The sequence below is a fragment of the Podarcis erhardii genome (genome assembly GCF_964252035.2).
Source record: "Podarcis erhardii genome assembly, chromosome: 2".
Taxonomy (NCBI): Eukaryota; Metazoa; Chordata; class Lepidosauria; order Squamata; family Lacertidae; genus Podarcis; species Podarcis erhardii.
In genome coordinates, this window is record NC_138498.1 from 81663548 (window position 1) to 81687728 (window position 24181).

Below are 24181 nucleotides of genomic sequence, written 5' to 3' on the forward strand. Positions count from 1 at the left end.
AGTAAATCTTGCACAGATGGACTAGCAAACAAAAAGGCAGGCGTTTGTTTTTTGAATTCTTGCATAAAAAGTACAGAAAGAACATGGAGTCTACCATTTAAAAGGAAGAAGAAGAAGAAGAAGAAGAAGAAGAAGAAGAAGAAGAAGAAGAAGAAGAAGGCCTCTATATCTTAAAAAGGTTTGGGGTTAATTTGTTTCAAGTGTTGCTCTAAAGTTAGCATTTTTTTAAAAAAGTTCCCTTGTCTGAAGCCACCTGAGTTGCACAGAGTTTGCACAGAGGATCTCCCACCATTGCTAATGGATTAACTGATGCACCAAGCATTATGTCTTCTGAGGAAACTTCAACCAGCAGTAACACAAAGTTTACACTGATATTCAGTGGAATCCTTCTGCTTGTTCTCTGTGAAGCAGGGAAACGCAGAGGCCTTCTATGTGGATTTCATAGCTGTCTGGATAAAGATCGCCCGCCCCCCGCCAGCAGGTGTTAGGGTTCAAACCCTGAGCAAAAGCTCTCTCTCCATCTTGGAGAGGGAATCACTTTTTGGTATGTCTCTAGACCAGAATAGAATACAAATACACAACATGGAAGGACTTTTTAAGATTTTGCAATGACTTAGGGCACATGTTTAAAAGCTTGCATTAAAAATTATTATTTTTTAAAATTCAAGAGATAAATAGTTTAAGCTCGTACAAAAATAAAAACATCCACTCCCAAAAGTAAAAGGCATATATAGCTGACCCTTTGAAAGCCCTTGGAAGCAGCAAATATACACTGCTGAAGCCACAGGTTAATTATATCTTTGGTATAAGAAAATAGCATATCTTTTGAGGATGTAGCCCTTCCGCTGGCAGGAAAATTTCATGCTAGACTGGTGAGCCAGTTTATGCTTATTTGTTTCTTGGTGCGTCTTCCATGTACAACATACAAATATTCCTAACATGTCTTCCTATGATGATTGGAGAAAACCCCAGTATCTTCTTGGCTCCTCCTAGGACTTTTGAGTCTAGAATGAAACATGAACAGGGGGAGGGGATGGAAATGAGAAAAAAGCTGAAGTGAGTCAGATTTGCAGCCATAATGGGTTTTGTTTCCACAAATGATATTTGACACACACACAAAAACAACTTGCCGAAATTTTGGCCAAGGAGAATTGCTCTATTCTATGACTTGCAAATTATGTAACAGAAGAAATTGTGATTTGTAAAAAGAAGAGCTCTTCACCTAATTTTGAGGGACTGATTATTTTTGCCATGAATAAAATATTCATTCAAATCACTGCTTCTGCTGAAGTCTATAATTAGCTATAAATCAACTCTGCAGCTTTGACAACCAAATTGTAGGGATAATAAAAAAGTTTTCCGCATGTTTTATACCAGCCTGATGATTTTGTACTATGGAGTATATTTCCCACTGGTCTTGCCTCGTCAGGTTTGGACCCCAAAAACGCTTCGTTTTCCATATTACCAAACTCATACAGAAAGCTTCCCAAGACTAGCAGTACAGGATTAAGGAATCACAGGATTAAACAAAAAATGAACACTTCTGTTTACAATGCCACACACAGTAGAGCAGAGGCAGAAAGAAGTGGATTGGAAATTGCTGGTTGATCTCTGTGTAATCTGCAGTAGATCAACAAGGGTTTCTGGGAGCCAGTGTGGTGTAGTAGTTAAGTGCGGTGGACTCGTAATCTGGGGAACCGGGTTCGCGTCTCCGCTCCTCCACATGCAGCTGCTGGGTGACCTTGGGCTAGTCACACTTCTCTGAAGTCTCTCAGCCCCACTCACATCACAGAGTGTTTGTTTTGGGGGAGGAAGGGAAAGGAGAATGTTAACCGCTTTGAGACTCCTTAAAGGGAGTGAAAGGCAGGATATCAAATCCAAACTCTTCTTCTTCTCCCAACCACCCAACAATAGACAAAAACTAACACTCACACCCGCCTCCCAAGATTGGGTTGCTGAAAAATAATAATTGTGGGGGGAAACCAGGACCAGGAATTTTGCATGAAAGAACTTACTCAGCTACTAGAGGAGCTCAATTCTATCTAGCACTGATCACCAATGTAGTGATCCTTAGCATATGTCCACTTGGTTGAACCACTACGTAGCACCATTTCTGCTTCAGTTTATTAACCCTCGTCCATTCCCTTGCTGACCGCAGACACTGGTCCAAGACTTGCACGTCCTCAACTTATTCAGATGTTACAGAGAGGTAGAGCTGAGTGTCATCAGCATACCTGTGACACCCTGCCCCAAATAGCTTTCATGTAGGTGTTACATAGCATTAAGGACCAGATGGCACAACGGCACAACTTTCGGGGGCATGAAAGACAACCACTGAATGTAAGTGTCTGAAAATAACCTGAGAGTTAGGATCAGAGCCAATGCAAATCAGTTTTTAAATACGTTTGTAAATCACCTTGAGATTCGGGTAAAAGGCAATCCATTAAATGTATGCATGCATGCATGCATGTATGTATGTATGTATATATGTATAACCCAGTGAAAGATTAAATAAGATGAACAGGTCCCCTCTCTCAACAATGATCATTCATCAGGGAAAGCAAGGCCGATTCAGTCCCCATCACCAAATCTGAACCCAAACTGGAATGGATCAAGATAATTGGTTTCATTCCAGAATACTTGCAACAGTTGTGCCCCAAAAGTGTGTGTGGGGGGGTACTTGTTCTAGCAAACCAGAGTGGGACCTAGATGGGCTTTTTCAGAAATTGTCAGATCACCACCGCTTTCAAAATGTCCAGGGCCAGAAAGATGTGTTGACCACATCCTGGATCCCTCCCAGCCATACCACCTCAGCAAGCCAGGATGGGTAAGTGTCATCTGTTGGCTGTGTTGCTGTAGGCACCTTGTAGACACCATCAGGCTACATCAACTGAAACTGATCCCATGACACCACACTGGAGACTGCAGTGAATGACACATGTAGTGTCAAGCCATATGACAAGAGTCATATGTTCCTCACCCAGTTTTTATTTCTGACTTCCAGGCAGCTTATGAAGAACTTGTCAGTCTTGCCAAAATGTGCAGCCATGAATGATATAGCTGGGGCCCCAGACATCAGCCTTTTCTGGTGTGTTCTTTCATGATCCTGATGCAAGAACACTTCCCAAACATGTTTTATGCCAAGATAAACAGGCTAACAAGACAACTACTAAACTTATCCTCTCAGAAAGAAAAAAACCGCAAGAGTAATTTACCTGAGTTACAGCAATACATGTAGAAGGCTAATCCTGCGGCGATGCTGAAGCAGGCAAGGAAGAATGTAGGACCTAGAGAATAAAAAACCAACAGAGGAGGATTAAAATTATGTGTTCAAATTAATGGTTCATCAGTTATCATTGTTGTTACTGTGACTACAGTGATTCAAATGTAACTGGCACAATTATGTTTGCTTTGGGCTTCATCTACTATAATATATAATCACCATTTCCTGCAGCAATTATTTTTTATTACAATTATTATTACCATTGCTTGTAGCCCACTTATTTTTCTTTTTAGGAAAATTAATCCTTATTAAAAACTTGCAGGGCAAGAGAAGAAATTTTAGGGTGGCATTTAATAGTGTCCTTGTATAAATGGAGCAGAATTCCACCCGAGAATTGGAATTTCCCCTTCCTCTTCTCCTGTGCGCATCCCAAAAGTGCTCTGAAGGGTTGTGAGGAACCTCTGGGGAACAACCGGTGGGATGCAGTGAAAGGAGAGGAAGGAGAAATTCTGCCTGCTCATGCAACAATGGATATAACCCAGAAATTTTAATATCTTCTAGCCTTTAAAATTAAATCAGGCTTGTCATTAGCTACTTATGTGAATATAATAATTAAAACATTATTCAAGCAACCAAATGATTCCTATAGAAATACCACAGGGCTTCTCTATGATGACCAGAGGATAACTCAGTCAGTAGAGCACGAGATGCTTAATCTCAGAGTAATGGGTTCGAGCCCCACAGTGGGCAAAATATATCTGCATTGAAGGGGGATGGACTAGATGATCCTTGTGGTCCCTTCCAACTCTACCATCCTGTGTTTCTGTATTGAGTTGTTTCTCCCTTCCCCCCCTCCTTAGCCTCCCTTCTACCCTTAACTATGTGAGTTTTGTGTGCAACTACTATAAGGCAGTTAAACGCCTGCTCTAGTGGTAGAACAAAAAGGGCTTCTTCTCTCTTCCTAGCCTAAGAACCCCTAACATGCTATTTGGGTACAAATGAGCAGTCCCAGCGTTGCCCTCCACATGCTCAAAGGCACCCTTTGCACAGAAACATCGTGGGTGCACCTTTCATTTCCCAGGGTCCTGGGTCACGCATACCTGAGCCTTCAGACATATGGGTGTGCACATGTAGGCTCTGTGAAAACAGCATCTCTGAATGTGTAGAGGTCAAGGCAGGGTCCATGGGCACAGTGCTGATTGTACCCAAAATTTAACTTTTTAAAAAAGGAGGTTTTAGAACAGAAGAGCCAAGAGTGTGCAGGTGATCACTGCACTCTGTATTTCCACGATGCAACGTTAACCGTAACTGCATTCCTCATGTCCCGCCCTGCCTTCTGGCTTTAAATGTGTACAGTGAGGGCCAAAGGGAGGGCGCAAGAGCATTAAGAGGGCGGAACAGCTCGGCTGAGTGGAGCAGGCATCTTAAATATTATTTCCACTGCTGCCTTAAGCTTATCCACTGCACAGATCTGCAAACTCAGAAGCTCCACAAAACAAACCCAGCAGCTGTACCAAGAAAAATCATGGGCGTGGGTTAACATTAATATAGAGTCGCCACTTAAAGGTAGAAACTTACTGAAGCCTATGCAAATGTTTAAAAATGCCAACACAAATGTGATGTAAAAGGCTGTGCCCCACTGTAGTTAGTACTTTAGAGATCAGGGACACAGTTTTGCTGTGCATGCCCCAGTGAGATAAATGGGGTCAACAAGCTCTTGCACAATGCCTATTAACTGCAGTGGTGTCTAGATTGTTTCCTAAACACATCCCTAGAAAACTTTGGATTTTATATTACATAAAATGGGAAGGGGTTATGGGTTTTTCTTTGATTTTGTTTTATTATGTATTTTGTATTTTTATGTTGTGGACTGCCTTGTGATCTTCGGATAAAGGACAGCAAGCAATTTAATTAATAACAATAATCATCATCAGTTTGAACAACCCAGAAATTACTACTGGGGAAAAAATCTTGATTATACGTGTATATCTTTCATTTATTAAAGCCAAAGCACATGCCCAGAGCAAACACACTTAGAATTAGTATCATGACATTCAATTGCAACATATATTTATATATTTTTTCCTTGTTAACCTTACTGTCCAATATTGATTTAGCCAACAATATTTTACACGCATTATTTACCCCTGTCATTTAGAATACATTTCTCCTTCTCAGGGTTTATCCCTGTGGAATCTGAGGTTTCTAGAAACAAAAGCAACACACCAAAGAGTTAGTGTAATATTCAGCGCAACACACGTCTGAAGCACGTCATGCACAGTGGGAGGAAAGCAAGGACCAGTTTTCAAAGTACCGCATTTACTCGAGCCTAATGCACCATCAGATCTAATGCGCACCTCAATTTTCAGAACCTTGAATTTTCACAATGTATTTTGGCCAACAAAGATGAGCATTAGATTTGAGTAAATATGGTAGTACAATAACGCAACATAAAATGGCTGCTAATTCCCCCAACCCAACTTTATGTGACGTTAGTGTTCAAATTATGACAGGAGTGACGGTGACCTTAATGAAAAGTTACCAGATTTTTTTCAATGACTCCGGGGACACTATTCTACTTTCTACTAAATAGATGGATTTTGTCAGGGGACTGATTTGTAAATCTGGGAAACGGGGACATCTGGTAACCTTACCTTAATGACACCCGCAGCCCATGCTCTCCCTGATTCCCTCCAGTTTTAGCCAAATAATGCTGTTCTCGAAGAAGCAGCTAAGGAACGGTTGTAAAAGGCGCCCATGGGTCCTGCCCCCCTCTAACTCACTTGAAACTGAGCAACCCATTCTACCCCATGGGAGCCCATTGCACACAGACTTGTCTACCAAGGGACTCCTGCACAGTTGACATAGCACCCCTCTATGCAGCAGAGGAACAGTGAAGACAGAGGAGTATTCTAGGGGGACACTCCATTCACATCAGGCTCTGGGCAGGCTTCACCACTGGGTTTGTGATCCAAAAATGCATCTAGATCACAACCAATATACCCCCTGTGGTTGTGCATTCTAGGGAAAGCTCAATAATGTCGGCTACTATTGATCTTCTCATTGGGTAACCCATGATGAATCACAGGGGCCTCCGAATAACACTGGCATAATTAGGGCCATTGACATATGAACAAAAGGCAGTGGTAAAATACTTCGGCTTAAACATTTATATAGGTTGATCTGCAAGTGTAGGGCCAAAGGCAACCAGCTTATCATCTTTGTGCGTTTCATATACAAAGTTGGCAAACAAACAACATTTAAAAGTGGGGTGGTAGAGAACTTTCATGATAGGCCAAGTATTAAACCACCTATCTATTTTCTTTCCACGCTAAATAAGTTTTAATTACAGGCAATGCCATTGTTTAAGCCAAGAATTGTTGTCTTCCAAGGTCACTCAAATCTTTCTGCTCTTTACAGTCAATTGACAACTTGTGGTATTTTCCAAGGACTTTTTCTCCTTAGTTGCACCTGCAGATCAACCTTCATGTTGCTCTCAGTAGAAGCACTGGAGTGCTGCGCACCAGCCTGCCACGTGGATCCCACCCTGCCAATTTCTGAAAAACGCTTTCAAGCACACTTTTCAGCCAACATCAGGAACATCTGGTGAAGCAGGTTGCTTGGCACGACAAATATTAATTTAGCTGCAATAACGCGAGCACTGATTTTTCATTCCACTTTCACCCAGCTCATGTGCAATGCGGACATCTCAAAAGTTTATGTGCACATCAAGTGTAGAAGATGCATAGCGGGGTAAATGCCTGTGTTTAGAAGAATCTTGAGCAAACCTGTGTTTTCCGTTTTCTCTCAAACTGTTGAGCATTTTCCTGGCACCATTTGATAATACAGTGGTTTGAATGTAGCTGGAACGTGCAATTTGTGCATCTCTCAAACATTTGTTTAAACACCAGTCACTTTCCCCATAAACTCCTCTTCCTTCCTACTTTTTTTTCCATGCATTTTCCCAGACCCAAGTTGGCCAGGTAAGCACGAGTCTGGAATGCTACAATACTAGCAAGGGTAAAATGCAGTTATGAGTGTGCATGCGGGAATAGTATTAGAGGGAAAATGGCTGGTGGGAAGTGATCCAGTGTTCCTCAAACTTGGGTCTTCAGCTGTTGTTGGACTACAACTCCCATCATCCCTGACCACTGGTCTTGCTAGCTAGGGCTGATGGGAGCTGTAGTCTAACAACAGCTGGAGACCCAAGTTGGAGGAACACTGGACTTTGCGGTTGTGAATTGTCTCCTTCAAACTTGAAGGTATTTTGCAACTGGGATGAAGTCCTCTGGGGTTTCATTACACACAGCTGCAGTGTAGCATATTGCTTGCTGGAAAGCATCATGCAAAAGGTTTATTTGACACAAGTGGAAAATGGCCTAGAACTCAAGTTTGGAATGAAGCTACTTCACCTTTAAATATAGCCAAAAGTATCTGTTGTGACTGATCTTTTCACTTTCTTACTTGAACATGCTGCCCCTTAGCTACAGATGGAATCAATTAATGTTTGTGTTCTCACAAAGGCTAAAGGTTTCCAGTACTACATGGTTTCTGAAAGTCAGAAAAGCAGAGTTCTGGAAAATATGTCAGCTTTTGAAGACAGTTAACTTCTGGCTAGTTCAGCAATGTGTAATTGGCACAAAGGCTATTGCTGAAGAAATATGCCCATTAGCTGTCAACCATGGTCTTCAATTTGCAAATTGGGTTGCTAATGTATTGAGTCAAAGATTCAGATTAGCTGACACCATCCAGTCCATGATATATTTCTAATATGGGCCCTTGGTGCTAAATACATTGTCAGCTCCTGAATTAATCTTTCCCATGACACAAAGAAATATATTAAGTGAACATAACTAGGTATTTTATTGCCACCGGTGTCAAAGCCAATGACTGATTTCTTCCCATGATACTGCGGTTCAATTTCATGCGCAGTGCAATCCTATGAATGTCCACATAGAGGGAAGTTTCACTCAGGTCTGTGAGACTTGGGGCTTATCCACATTTCCCTTTCATCCACACTTTCCAGGTGCTTTAAAGAAAACCTGAATTGTCATCTGTTGTGCTTCAGCTATAAAGGGTGGGTTTTTCTGCTGGGGTGGGGGAGTGCTCTGACATGGAGCTTTAAAAGCATGGACCAGTTCCTAGAATGTGCAGGGTAAAAGTTAAGTGTGGATAAGCCCTTACTCCCAAGTAAATGTGCGTAGGTCTTCACCTTAACTGCCCAATCCTATGCAGGTTGACTTGGAAGTAAGTTCCACTCAGCTCAGTGAGGTTTGTTCCCAGGTAACTGTGGATACGATTGCAGACTTATAGCACCATCACAGTACGAGGTGCTTTATCAGAGGGGTGGCCAGCCTTTAACTCTCCAGATGTTGTTGGACTACAACTCCCATCATCCCTTTCCATTGGCCATGCTGGTTGGGAATGATGGGAGTTGGAGTCCAACAACATCTGGAGGGCTGCAGTGTAAACAGAGTTGCAAAAACGGGAAAAGCCAGTCTTCACAAGAAAGGCATCATAATTCTGGCATGACTTTCCAGAATTTCTTTATTCTCCATGTCTGGTGTCAATGGCTAAGGAGCTGGGCTGGCACAGGGGAAGACCAGCTTCAACTTTCTGTTCAAAGATGCCTCTTCTGTTAAATTCTTAGGCATAAACCTAAGACTTAAAATGAAGGGGACAAAGTATGTTTCGAAAATGAAGGTACTGTGCAGATATGCATATAAAAGGCAGCCAAGACTGGCTGCAGCTCCCTGTTAACGCCTACACCTAACATCACAAACCTGAGTTTGCTGCCGCGTAATGTGTAGAATGGCCCTGGGCTCACTGGATAGCCTTGGGCAAGTCTCTCTCCCTCTCTCTCCCTTTCTCTCAATCTTGCCTGCCTTACAGTTGTTGTTGTTGTTGCTGATCTGAATTCCTTGGAGAAAGGACAGAATACAAATATGATTATTAAATCCAGCTCTGAACATATTCAGCATGTCTCAGTGCAGGAGAAAGAAAGAGCAGTCCCTGAATGTTGTTATTTTCTTGCTGTCTATACAAGTGTTGTGCGCTCTTCTGTACAACAGAAAGTTATTTCCATGTAACCCAGTACGCAGGGACATAATATAGCAAGGATTGGTTCCTATCCACCCCCACTGCCTTTCTGGCAGAGCAACCTGGTACAGTGGTACCTCGAGTTACATACGTTTCAGGTTACATATGCTTCAGGTTACAGACTCCGCTAACCCAGAAATATTACCTCGGGTTAAGAACTTTGCTTCAGGATGAGAACAGAAATCATGCTCCGGCGGCGCAGCGGCAGCAGGAGGCCCCATTAGCTAAAGTGGTGCTTCAGGTTAAGAACTGTTTCAGGTTAAGAACGGACCTCCGGAACGAATTAAGTACTTAACCCGAGGTACCACTGTACTACTAACCTTGATGCCATTTTAGCTAAAGAGGTATTCCAGGAACTAAGTTTATTTGATTCATGTTTTGTCTTAATCACCACAGGAGAGGGGAGTTGGTACAATGTAGTATGTGGCTGCACAAGAGGAAAGGGCACCAACTGGATGGTAGATACTGGCTTCATTTATATCTAACACTAAACCATGGCTTAGCATTGTGAGAACAAATCTCCACAAACCTTGGGATCACATATTCCTCTGCTTGAGAAGATTAGAAGTCTCTACTTCCATTTTGGATTACCCAGTTTATGGTTCTATTTATGGACATGCTAAACTGTGGCGAATCTTAAGTATGGTTAGATGAAACAAGCCTGCTTTATAAACTATGGTTTGAAGTTAGTTTGCTTCAACAAGCCATCACTATGTTTCACCATAGTTTGGATGACAAAGCGAGCTGAAGTGAAAATTTCCAAATTCCTCCTTACAGCTATGGAGAGGAGAAAGGAGGGGGAGCACGCAATGCAAAGGTTTATTCTTTTGATGCTAACCCATTGTTTAGTGCTGAGTCCAAATGAGACCATGATGGTGCTTCTTCACTTTGCCTGCACCATTTTGTGAATTTATTTATTTTTTAAAGACATTCTTTAGAGCAGATGTAGAAAATCTGTGGGTCTCCAGATGCTGCCTCACTACCCCTCCCACCTTACCTGGTCACTGTGGTGGTTGGGGCTAATAGAATACACTTGGGTGGGGGCTCAGTAAATCAAGACCTCCAGGTATAGGGCAGTATATAAATTGAATAAATATAATGATAATGATAATGATAATGATAATGATAATGATAATGATGACATCCCCTGCCCCTTTCTTTTATGCCTGCTGAAGGCCCTCTGCCCCACTTTTTATCATGATTAACTTGGGCCTGTCCTATTCCTTTTCCCAGAATGCCTCTGGGCCCCACATGGAAGAGGACAGGGCTGTTGTAGGCCTTGGCCTTGCTTTCCAGCAGGCTGGCAACCCCAACTACCCTAAAAAGGAGGTGAGGGTGCTTCCCGGTCACTGCATGACAGCAGTGTCCTTGGAGGTTTTGCATGTTTCCAAATGCCCCCCCCCCCATGAAGAATCACAGGGCAGTTTCAGCAATGTGGTATGTCTATCATTAACAACACACATACGGAACTGCAAAACACTATGAAAATGGCAGAACTGTCTAGGCCAAAAAGGACTAAATAGATTCCAGACCAGTCTAGATATAGCTGAGGTAAGTATGTCTCTAGCTGGCCTGTAACCGTTTATCTTATTTGTCTAGAGTTGAACAGAGCACTTTTCTCGCTTAACATTCTGTCAGTTTAGAAACAAGGGTGATGCAGGACTATGTATTTAAATGTAACTGGCTATTTTTAATGACTGTCAGAGTTGAGGAACTGATTGTAACTGGCTACCAAGCTGGGTAAAAACAGAAATCCCCCTAAAAGTTATTGGGAAATGAGGTCAACCTCAGTTGATTATATGACTGGCTGATTATTTACGTAGCTACATTTGCCTTTAAAATAAATATTAACAGAAAACAAAAGCCTGGACCTTGGAGATATCCCTTGTGGAAGAAAAGTTGGCCACTGCAGTTTTGAGCTGACTACATAGAAAATCAACCTGGACTCAAAATAATCTCACATTGATCCTGTGCAAAAGTGGGAGAAAGACCCTGGATAGAATAAAAACACATCATGCCAAGCACTGGATCACTTTTCCTGGGCAGCAATACCACTTTTTAGTCCGGAATCCAGCCTTTGCAGCTCATAAAGGGAACACAAAATATCTGAAAAGGTTGCAAAGCTGCCAGATTTATTATTCATATATAAAACAAAGATTCAAAATTGCCAGATTGTTGTGCAAGTACAGCTGCAGCAGCTATAAATAAGCATTTGTCTGCCACATATAATTTGGTCAGTTTTTAGGTATATCAAAGAAACAGCACACAGAAAGTTCCATTTAGTCCCTGAAGAGGCAGCATTGTAACAGGGCACCCAAAGAAATCTGCTAGCACTCCGACTTACTTAGAATTCTTCTGCTTGGCAAGTTGTTATACAGCTGTTCAGCATTGATCTGCAAAGCACGGTAAAATTCTTGACAGGGTTTGTCGCCTTCCTTCTGCAAGTGGGCTAGAAGGTTTGACAGCCGACTATGAAGAGAAGCTTTGGGATTTCGGAACTGCAGGGAGGGTGGGAACGCATTTATTAGCAAGGATGTAAAAAACAAACAAACACCAATGTTAAAGCAACCTCTGCCTCCCTTCGATGGTACATGAAAGAATACGAATGTAGCTTTATATTTTTGTTTAAACGTTCTTTATAGCAGAGCGTAAGATTCTATCATGAATGATTATGGTGCTTCTACGTCATGAGAGTTAGCTATTCCAAAGTAGAATAAATAACATACTTTCTCCATTGTACACAATAGGACAAACAAGCAGTGGTGTCCGTCTTTCTACTATTTGCAGAAGATCTAAAAGGCTATACGTTCAGCACTAAAGTGAAATCACATATGAATATTTTAGATATTCTTTTACTCTCATCGGTCTTTGTTGTATGTGGCTTGTGCAAAGGGTGGCATATAAATAATATACAAATAAGCTTCAGAAGAGGATCAGAGGTCAGATGGACAGAGAAGGAATGGTGAAGACCGTCTCCCCAGCCTGATCCTTCCGGAGAAGAAGGCAGTTCAGAATTACAACAGGGGTTTGAGGGAGATCACAGCTCAGAGGAAGATGAGGGAGAAAGTTGGGAAATAATGGGAGAGGAGGAGGCAGCAGAGCCAGAGCAGCTGGCTGACACGTTATCACTAGAAAGCATTCCAGACCCACCATCTCCTAGAACTGGCGAGCCTTAAAAATAGGAGAGCAAAGGGCCCAGAAGCAAAGGGCCCTCAGTGCCAACCGCAGAAGTGGTGGCGCATAAGGAAGTGGGAGAGAAGGGGAGGGGAGATTTACACCATTATTCCAAGAGGCTGCCTTTCTAAGCCTCTGTCTGTGAACATTGAATAAAAGGCAATTGGCAAGAACTTCCTTGTCTTATCCGTTAGAGGCAACCTTCCATGGGATTTGGATCCTCTAACGCTTGACATCAGACAAATTCATGAAGGGTAAGACTACCCATGGCTACTAAGCCTGAGGGCTATGCCTGACCTGTACTGCTGGACGCAGTAATACTTCTGAATACCAGTTGCTGGGAAAATGCAGAAGGGGAGAACGTTGCTGTGCTCATCATGTCTTGCTTGTTGACCACTGTGAAAACAGGACACTGGAGAAGGTGGGTCACTGGCCTGATCTAGCAGGGCTCTTATGTTCTTTTTTTATGTTCTTACCAATTCCAGTTCCCAGCAAGTCAACAGCTGCCTATGAAGAGCCCTACTGGATTAAATCAAGGGCTGCATCTCATTTCCACAATGGCCAGTCAGATAGTGCCAAGATTGGTATTCAGAAGTATTCTGCGACCAAGCATAGAGTCCGCATAAGGATGTTCCATGGACTTGATGTACAACCGATCTATGGCACAGTTCAGCCATTTCCTTAACTCCAGTTTGGGTACAAGAACTTTTTGGTGATCTTGATCAATGCCACATGCTACACCTTCCTGCCTCTTTAACAGAAATTCCCAGATACACAGAGATCAGTCTAACAGGCCACAAATTGGACCTGCTCAGAAATAAGAATCTAAGATCGCGGCGGCGTCAGTCGTAAGCATTCGTATTTGGAAGTGAGAAAAAGATTTAGCTGTCTTTACAGCGGCACACTTTTTCTTAGGAATCCAATAGTTATTTCATTAGTGTGAAAATGCGTACTTGTCTGTGAATGCAAAAAGAGATAATTGAATCTGGTGAGACAGACAAAATTCTGTTCCTAACGGGATGTTTGGATTGCAAATAGAGGACTACACTGCCTCATGAATATGAATGAACACATGGAAATGTTTACTGTAATTTCAGAAGAAGAGTTCAAACGCTGTGGGTGTACGATCACAGCATTTTGAGACCTGGGGCTTGTTTACATAAACGTTTATGGTTTGTCTTGACAAAACAACTTTAGCTTAAGGTATTATAATAGGGATCTATGAAGTGGGTGCCATTTTCCACCTTCTGCATAAAATTCCCTACCTATTTACGGATGTCCCTGGGCTTCATCACTCCTTAGACTGCAGATTGCAGCTACTCATCAACTCTCTCCTCAAACAAGAGACAAGTATTACAACACAGAGCCCTCTTGAGATCTTCGCTCATTTAGATTTTAATTCAAACGAAAGAAGAACTCACATTTCTCTCCTTAACCCCCACCTGACCCTCTGTTCCAGTTCCACTCATGGGAGGAAGGAACCACAACAAGCCTGTGAAGTGCCAGAAATGCAATATTTTTTTTCTGGAGCAGTGGAGAAATGATATTTCCCAGTTCTTCTGGAACTTGGCTTAGCAGTCAAGTGCCAGCGAGCAGGGAGGAGAGAGAGATTGCCTCACCAACAGAGCTGGAGCCACAGCTGCTGCTGCTGCTGCCACCCCCATAAGGAAAGTAAAAGAAAGGAGGCTAGAAGGTAGCTGGTGCAGCAATCGGACCTTATTGCACCTGATGGGATCCAGTTTAGCGCAGATATGCTTAGAATTAGCCAAGTTATTTGCCAGATGGGAGACGGTTGGAAACGTTCAGCTTATTCTAAGAAAATCTGAGAAGAACCAGGGGAGAAAGCAGTTTGCTCATCCCTCTCTTCTCATTTGCCACTGCATTTTGCCAAGGAGCTGATCTCAGAAGGATTCTCTATTTTAAAAAACCTAAATTATTGCAGCTATTTTTATACCACTTAATCACTTAAGTGTCTAAGTGGTATTGTAAGACCTTGCTGTTGGAACTGGTTTTAAACAACCAGAATTAAACAGATGTGGGGGATTTTTCTCTGCTCAGGTATACGTGTGTGTGTGTGTGCGCACATGAGAGGGAGTACTATGCAATTATCTGCATAGGTTCACTCACGGGCCATCAGGGTTGGTGTTCCTATGCTATAAAAGGGTATAATCCTAGACACACTTACTTGGGAGTAAGTCTGCTTAGATTTAACTGGACTCCCCTTTGATAGGTTTCTACAGATGATAAAGGAGGGGAGCTTGCATTTAGAATTGTCTGCAACGGCTTTACTGATTAAGAAGAGCTGCCATTCCCCAACTTCCCTGGCAAGAGAGACTGAGTGTTAAATCACTCTGAGAGTTCACAGAATCATAGTCAGAAGGGATCCCAAGGGTCATCTAGTCCAACCCCCTGCAATGCAGGAATCTCAACACACGATCCCCCATCCAATTTGAAACAATACTGGACTCTTGTTTAGCTTCACAAATGTGCTAGCAGTTGTAGTTCTGTGAAGGGAACGGTGGTCATCTAACAATTCTCAACAACAAACTACAGTTCCCAAGATTCTTTGAGGGAAATTGTGGCTGTACAATACTTCTTTAAATGTATAGTACAGTCATCTGGGAAGTGTTTTCTGTGTGATTATTCAAACGTACACTTCACATGTGGAGTCTAAACTCGGCTCATTTTCTTATCTGCTTGAATTTATCAGGTCCACAGTTTTGGTGTGGTTTGTGTCAAGAGGAACACTGAAGAGCGGGGAAGGACTGATATCATGTGTGGAGAGGAATTTAAGGAAGCTCAATTGCTGTATACCTTAGCTGAACAAATAGTTTTTTCTCCGGTTCCCATTGTCAGTCCTATTAGAGAAGGCCCCAGAGCTGCCTTTGTCTCTCCTGGGTGCTACTCTCAATGAGGTACCAGAAGTTTTGCATTTAAAAGACCAGCAATCCTAATCCTGGGTCAAATGAGCTACAGCAATAGCAAAGAAACACTGCAGGTGGGATTCCTTCAATTACCTTTTCTGCTTCTTTATTGGTAAGAATTTGAGGGTAAACTCTGTTCAGCTGAAGGATAATTTTGTCAACCAGCTGCTCACTCAGCCTGCCGTTGCTCGTTAGGAATGCCATGTCCTGCCGTAAACGATCACAGTAAGTCGGATCTACAAAACAGAAGCAACACATTTAAAAACAGGCCCCTGGTATCACAAAGCACAACTGGATGGAAGTGCCATATAATTCACATCAGCTACCAAATGTTTCACACTAGGACATGATTTTGTGTGCACTGTCAAGCTTCAGGAACATCCTGGGTGCGCCATAAATGCTCTCAGGAACCATTAAGAGCGGCTGACATTCATGAAAGATGAATAATACAAATACTGAGCATTCATAGGGTGTATTTCACATACAATGCAATCTTTACATGTTGCGTAGTACAAGATCTCAGATAAAACCAACAAGCCACGAGGTCTCATCAGTGGCAGCCCACCAAAACTGTGTGTGTGTGTGTGTGTGTGTAGTGAGGCATTTCCAAGTGGTTTAAATTTCAACATAGCAGCCCTCCCAGGCTACAACATAGCAGCTACTCTCCCATCCTGCTTGTGGTCTCATGTGTTCCTTCACGTTCCTGAACTCTACGTGTGAACTCACCTCTTCCTTTTCTTTTCAGAGCCAACCATGGTCAGCATCACAGTTGCAGTTTTGCAACCATGATCAGAAGTGAGTTTGCAGGGGGCTGAGCCAGGCATCCCCAAACCTGGCCGTCCAGTTTGGGGACTACAATTCCCATCACCCAACCACTGGTCCTGTTAGCTAAGGATGATGGGAGTTGTAGTCCCAAAACATCTGGAGGGCCGAGTTTGGGGGTGCCTGGGCTGAGCTAATGGTTAGAAAACAAAGCTGCATATAAGTCTTGTTACCTTTGAAAATGAAAAGATACAGAGGAACACAGAGAGGGAGAGGGAAGACGCAGACAAGCTCAGCAGAGAAATAACAGAACAGAGTTGGGGAGCTCCTGATCTCCTATACATGTTTAGGAGATTGGGCAATATCACATCTGAACAGGCCTCAGTAAAAAATGCATTTTTTAAAAGTTGGAATGCTCAATTTTTATATCTGCCTTCAAATCCTAGCCACTAAAAGGGAAACTGTGCAGTCTAACCTGACCTCAGAACAATTTCAATTGCTGTATTTTTATGGCTGCATAGCCGAGCATGGGATTTGTTTGCTAATCAGTGCTTCAAAATCCAGAGATTCTGCTATAAAAACAGCGGGATGGCCTTAAAAGAGGATGATGTTGCTGTTCAGCTTTAAACCTTTCATTGCCTTCAGATTCTGTCCTCTCTTTTTAAATAATGTGATATTCCCCAAAAAATATTCATAAAAACCTCCCATGATTATTGTAATAAGCAAAGGCTTTTTGAGAGCCTGAGTCATTCCCATTAAAATGAAAAAAAGAAAAGCTTTCTACAGGCATTGCACAACTTTTGCAATTCCGTAAGTATCAACTGGATTTCCAGCAGACTGTTACCATTCACCCCATAAAATTAATGGTTCAAATGGCAAGCAAAGCATCTTTTCCGCATTGTCTCAATGCACCTCAATAAAATCCATGTGCTTCATTATACTGTTTGCTAAAATTCTTTTCCAGTTATATAGTCTTCTTTTGTTTCAAGATGCGATGAGAAAGGAAGATTGAAGAGGGCGGAAGTCAAGTCAAGAGCTATGTTTTGAAAGATGTACCAAGAATACATGGGTGGGGATAAGGAGAAACCGAAGACAAACATAGAGATGGTGACAACACAGCATATCAATGATTAGGGTTGTTTCACATAGGACAACATTTCCCACAACTATATTCTGTCCCCAGGGGTGAAATTAGCAGTGGCTCACAAATTAGCCATCTCCTTCCTATGCTGTCCCCTCACCCCTCGCCCACTTTGAAACCTAGGACTCAGCTACATTAGTCCCAAAAAACAGTGTTTTGAATGCGTTATAAACAGACACTGTAGAGCACAAAACTTTTCTATGTGTTTTTACATAGTGGTTTTTTTCTTATAACAATTTATGATTTATTTTTAGCGTCGTCCCCCCCATGTGTAGACCCACCCCTAGACTGTACACTTCTGGAGGGAGGGAACAGCCTTTTTTCCTTCCGTATGTCAAAGTGTACAGTACCATTTCAGAAAACCAAGAACACCTGATTCTCCCCGTCGTAAACTTCCTAACATGATTGAAATGTCTTTGAAAAAGGCTTCACATAACATGACACGATTGTCCTTCCATATGAACTCCTCACAGTATACGTCAAGATAATTAGACCTCAAATTCATGTAATTTCCCTGCGTTGGGCATCCAGTGAGGTTTTAAAAATGAAACTCCTGCCATATCACAAACTTCTTTTGACACCACCCTAAGTTCTCTAAGACATTTGCTGCTCTGCTTAAGAAATCGAGGCCAAGGTACTCCTGAGAGTCTGGAGTTCTCTAGTTCCAAGGTTTACCTGTGAGAATGTCCCAATTGTAGAGGTAGAACTTGTGTCTAAGGCTACATACATACCACAAAGTTAAAACACATTTAATGCACATTCCCTCTTTCAAAGAATCCTGGGAACTGTGGTTTGTTAAGGGTGCTGGCTACACTGCCATTCTTGGGATTCTTTTTTTTGGGGGGGGGAAGCAGGGAGGAATGTGCTTTAAATATGTGGTGTGTATGTAGCCCAAGTGCTGTGAATGAACAGGAAAGCAAGGCAAGCTCAGGGTGGCTTCCCTCCCTTGGCTCTCTCCAATGTCTTCTGCTACAAGTCATATATGCAACAACATACAAGAGCTTATTAGCAGCAAAAAGAGTTTACATCAGTTAAGCCTCTCTCTTTTTTTAAAATGTATTTCAGTAAACTGGAATTCTGCCTACAACTGCAGCTCTTTAAATTATGCTTCCAAACAAGTGTTATTATCTGCTTTGTGCTGACCCATACAAATCTTGTATTTTATGCAGCACACATAATTATGCAATGTAAGCTTCTCTGGGATTTTAGGCAAGGCTCCTTTTTATTTTCTTCAATCAACGGCAAATGCAAGGCAGCATTATGTAAAGGGCAAGTCCCCCTCCCCACTACGCTACCTTTCTATAAGTTCCGTCTGCTCAAAATCCTTACATGCAATTAAAATGTGTTAACCTTAACCTTCAAGCATAACGATAAATGTATGGTAGGGGTAACTAGCCTTTTCAGGCCAGTGGACACATACAGAATTCTGAAAAAGTGATGTGAGCACTTGGTCTGTCCACCATTACTGATCTTTCCATTGCAAACTTCCAAGGAACTCTACCTTCCAAAGTACAGAATTTGGATGTTTTGACTAAACACACCCCAGTCCCATCAAGTGTGCTCCTGGACCTTTCACAGTTCCTTCAGAAATAGCTCTGAGGGTGTCAATTACTGCCATTAAAATCAGGTTTTGTCACTGAATTTATCTGGATGCATCACAACACACAAGACAATTTGCAAACAATGGCATGCCTAACACTTGGAAGATTTCTAATCAGTCTCTTATTATTTAGGAGCGCACAGAATGCAGAATTTCAAATCGTAAATAGGACTCCTATTGTACTGTTTTTTATTGTACTGTTTTGTCTATTGTACGTGCCAACAGCTAAATAAAAAGGTGTTGTTGTTAAAAATCATTGTAGATCAACTATTTCATTTTTCTTTCTTTGACAACTGCTCTATCACCATTAACAAAATGAGTTTTTGAAAATATCCAGCCTGTAATCTTTTAATCCGGCCCTAGCTTTATTCCCTCATGAAGCTGTAACCATAGAAGATCACAGACTCTGAAATCGCTAGATGCTGAAATGAATTCAGCCTTATCTTGGACTCCACTGTGGAAACAGATATGCAAGGTAGACTAGAGGTATTTCAATGAAACTTGACTGACATAATGTTTTTTAAGGCACTGGTATTTTTTTTATCAGAAAAAAAGAAAACAGCCTATAAAAATGATGAGGAAAGAAATCCAAGGCAGGAAGAAATCTCAGTGGTTCATTGCACTGGAGAGACGTATACAGTTCAGTACCTCCCATGCTTGAGGAATGTTTACAGAATTGCTAGCTACAGACCTGAGTTTTGTCCTGCAGCAGCCTTACCAATTGTCAATGTTCAATGCTTTGTTCACTTGTCTTATTCTCCCGTCTGCTGCAGGCTCCAGGGAGTAAAATGCCAGCAGTGAGCCCAGGGAATGCCGAGGTCACTAGTGCTGTACAATGACCTGTCACACCGCAAGTCACAGTAACTATGGCTTCCCAGGACTGAATGAACATGCACTCTCCCAGGGAAGAGCTTGCATCCACTTTGTTCCTAAACTCCACAAAGCCAAGGTCTGGCTTAGAGTGTTGCCTGAACGCAGTACAGTGGTACCTCGGGTTAAGAACGTAATTCATTCTGGAGGTCCGTTCTTAACCTGAAACTGCTCTTAACCTGAAGCACCACTTTAGCTAATGGGGCCTCCTGCTGCCACCGCGCTGCCAGAGCACGATTTCTGTTTTCAGCCTGAAGCCAGGTACTATTTCTGGGTTAGCAGAATCTGTAACCTGAAGAGTATGTAACCCGAGGTACCACTGTATCATGGTTAAACTCATTACTCCTTAACCACAATCTGTAGCCAAGTTTTGTTCTTGGTTAACGAGGACAGAGCACCGAGGACACACCAAGTGAAACCTTGGCTTAGCTTCTATGGGTGCTAAGAGGACCCAGAGAAAAGCAAAGTTGGCACCAGTAGGTTCATGCTAAGCCATGGTTTGCCTTAGTGCTACATGCAAACATTGCCCCTGTTGTCATCACCTTGGAGCTCTTAAAGATACACACTCTGGTGGAATCTACATACATATAAAGAAAACGCTGTGGAAATGGCTTTTTTAAAAAAATGTTTTGAAAAATACATTGAATTTGGCATAGCTCACTGTCGCCATCTAGTGTCACATTTGTATACTGCACTTTACAACACATTTAAAATATTTTATTTGCAGTTGTATAGCTGAGTCCACTGTTTCCAAGGCTTGCACTCTCCACCCTTAATGCTTAGCACTTTCCTTGGTCAATTATGGCAAACTGGAGGTATATATTGTATGTATATTACCATGAACACATTTATGTTTGGCATGTGTAAACATGGCATAGTTATATTTGGCATGTGTTAACATTACACTAAATAACTGCAGTATTGCCACACACAATTTTTTAAAAAATATATGCAAAGAGCTCATTCAACATTTAATCCAAAGCCTATCCCAAAACAAACCACATCCCCACAGTTTACATCGTCAAAGCAATTCAGCAATACTGAAAACAATAATGCAACTATTTTAGTACACCAAACAACAAGCAATGCTAACAAAGCAAAATGCTCATCATTTTGGCCTTCAAGCAGATCATAAAATGAGAGAAGATTACTCTTCCCACAAAGCAGGCAATTATAGCACTAACAATGATTGCTGAATGACCAGGTCATTATGATAACTGCAGATGGTTTAAAGCTTTCTCCCCACTTCCATTCATTCTGTTCTTGGAAAGAATCAAACAAATCCATAGTTTGGTGCAGATTCTGCAAACAGACTGAGGATTTTATTGCTGCTGGCAGCCAAACATAAAGAGGAGATCATTTTATGAAAGTAAGATGTTACAAAGCCATTAAAAATCAGGAGGTTTCCCAGATATAGATTTGGAGAGCACTCTTTTTTTGTTTTTGTTTTGCCTCATTTATGTCCTGTCTGCATATTTTTTGGGTGTTCTCTCAGATATCCAGACACTGGAGGCAAGCAGTGGGGAATGGCTATCTCTATCTTGCCTGACTTAGGAACTGGTTTCCATTCAAGATGCTGGTATCAACTTTTAAAGCATCTTGTTTGGTTGGAGTGTTGCCTGCTTTTTTGGTCGTGTGTGTGTGTGTGTGTTAGTAGGGGGAGATCTGAGCATCACCAGCTTTCCTTCGGTGAAACTTTTTTTGTGGTGTTCACAACAGTTTTTCAGGTTTCCAAATATGCCCCCAAATCCAAAAAGGTTGGAGACCCTGAAGGGTAAGTGTTCAGGGGTAAACACCTGAGGGAATTCATAGAGGTGCAAGCTAGCTTCCCAACTTTCATTGGCTCCTTGGCTTCCCAACTCAGGGGTTGGTGGGGTTGTGAGGGAGCTAAAGAGCAGACATCTGTTCTTGGAGATACAGTTCAAATGCTCCACAATTGCTTCGCATCAGGGAACAGCCGGCAGATGCTGATAAGTTTCAGTCTCCAATGATCTAAGCTGGATTTGAAGTGATGCTTTCTAAGTGAAAGGTCAAGCAACCAGCCATGTGAAACACACAGGCATTAGCTCAAGAAAATAGTGTATCTGAAGGTCAGCATTTAAAATAAAGACTATACAGGGTAGCAGAATCAGCAATTTCTGTATAGGCCAAAAGCACTGCCTCTGATCATTGCGATCTTACGTCTGCTTAACTTTTGTCTCACCTTCACACAAGAGCTAAAATAAATGTTTCCATCTCAAGCATCCGCATGTTCAGATTCTTCTAGCATGAGCAACTTGAATATCACAGCTATTTTTGGAAAAGTAGTTTCTACAGTCTATTATACTAACCTGGCTCGCAGTAAAAGCTGCTGTTTAATATATATATAAGAGGTTACGTGTGTTATTGCCTTTTACTTACACAACCAAATTATCTTGTTGTGTTTATTTACAAGATCAATTTCGCCAAAGCTTTCTGTGGCTGTTATTGTGTGTGTGTTTTTGTACATCTGCGTGACAAGTGACTAGCAAGTCAAATATTATTGTTGTTATTAATGGAAATTCTGATGCTTTAACCAGTGGCATCACTCTAGCTGCATGATGACCAACGGCTATGTAAGCAGCATTGCAAAAAGTAATGAATATGCAGCATCATTATGTGCAGAGCCTACTCCTGATTTAAATGCCGCCAGCCCCCCCAGCCCCCCCCCATTTACCGTATTTTTCCCTGTATGAGACTAGGGTTTTTCCCTTTAAAACAATGTCAAGAATACACGGAGGCCATCCCCCCCTCCCATTTTCTTAAATCAGAGTCCCCCAAAATAGGGGACGTCTTATACACAGGGGTGTCTTATAGATGGAAAAATATTATATATTTTATATGTATATAATTATATAATGCAATTATTCATTGGGCATCTTGAGACCAAGCAACATACTGCTCAACAGATGATACCTCAGTAGTAGGGTTGGGGAAAACCAGTGGCACTCTAAATGTCGAATGACCGGGGAGAAGAGTCAGTGGAAGAGGACTGGAAGAAGTTCAAAGAATATCTCCAAAAACATTGTAAAATGTTTGAATGTTAAAATGATGTTGGATATAAAGATAATATGGCATCAGTGACATGGTAAAAAGAAATATGTAAAAATGATTTGAGAAAAAAGGGGTAAGACCAGAGTATTATTATGTCGAGACTAAACAAATGATACAAGGGATTAAGTTATAAAGAACATGTGATAAATGGTTTTAAAAGGTAAAGAAACCAAAGGCATAATAGGTTGAAATCTATAATAGGGTATAAGATTGGAAAGAGGATAGGAAATTGCTGAATTTGACTGTGTAAAGGGGAACACAGAAAAGGGAGATGTGAGGAAGTCAGGAAAGAGGGTTTTAAAGGTAGCAAGTAAGGAATATTTTTTTCTCTGTTTTTTGTCTTTTTTGTCATTTTTGGTTCGTATTATTTTTGATTGTCTCTTTCTTTTCTCTGTCTTTTTGATTGTGATATTTGTTTTATTATGTAAAACCTTAATAAATATTTATATATATATATAAAAAATGTCGAATGACTTTAAAAGAGAATTAGACAAATTCACGGAGGAGAGGACTATTAATGGCAACTAGTCATGATGGCTATACTCTGCAACCACAGTTCAAGGCAGCAATGCTTCTGAATACCAGCTGGCAGAAGCCCCAGGAGGGGAGAGTGTTCTTGTATTCAAATGCATTTTGTTGGTTTCCCACAGTACAGTGGTACCTCGGGTTACATATGCTTCAGGTTACAGACGCTTCAGGTTACAGACTCCGCTAACCCAGAAATAGTACCTCGGGTTAAGAACTTTGCTTCAGGATGAGAACAGAAATCGTGTGGCGGCGGGAGGCCCCATTAGCTAAAGTGGTACCTCAGGTTAAGAACAGTTTCAGGTTAAGAGCGGACCTCCAGAACGAATTTAGTTCGTAATCCGAGGTACCACTGTACTCTGGTTGGCCACTGTGGGATGCTGGCCTAGATCACTAGATTCACTGATCCAGCAGGCTCTTATTAGGTTCTTATATTATTAAAGTTTTTAAATTAGTATTTACTTGCTTGCCCAGTGTACTACACAGAGGCTGCCTCTGTTAACGGGGCTGATGACTCAGGCGGAGAAGCTGACTCACTTGGCATCAATTACTTCCATCTTTTGAAACTCCAGCTCTGAAAAAGTGCCCTGCCTTGCCCATTGTGTTATGCTGTTAGCAAGAGAACTCGACGTTTTTAAAGCGGGTGACAATCAAGTAATTCTAAAAAACACAAAGCTTGTAAACAGCAGCCGCGAGCAAACCAATGTCTAAAAGCAACCCTAACTGTGCAGTCCCATTAAGATCGACGCGGCTGGTAACAGGGTGTAAGACTGCAGACTTAAGACAACAAA

General features: G+C 41.7%; 1 protein-coding gene across 5 annotated transcripts in view; it reads right to left on the minus strand.

Moving 5' to 3' along the window:
• Positions 1 to 625: 625 nt before the first annotated feature.
• Positions 626 to 24181, minus strand: part of CARD19 (caspase recruitment domain family member 19) — a 32348-nt gene continuing 8792 nt past the window's right edge. For 2 of the 5 annotated variants that reach the window (XM_081848910.1, XM_081848911.1), the window contains exons 2-6: positions 15514 to 15656; positions 11667 to 11820; positions 5369 to 5428; positions 3216 to 3287; positions 626 to 1004 (exon numbers count right to left, since the gene is read on the minus strand). In XM_081848910.1, the coding sequence (XP_081705036.1) occupies positions 889 to 1004; positions 3216 to 3287; positions 5369 to 5428; positions 11667 to 11820; positions 15514 to 15656 (545 nt within the window). In that variant the 3' untranslated portion in view covers positions 626 to 888. The other 3 variants (XR_014153139.1, XM_081848912.1, XM_081848913.1) reach the window with 3 other exon arrangements.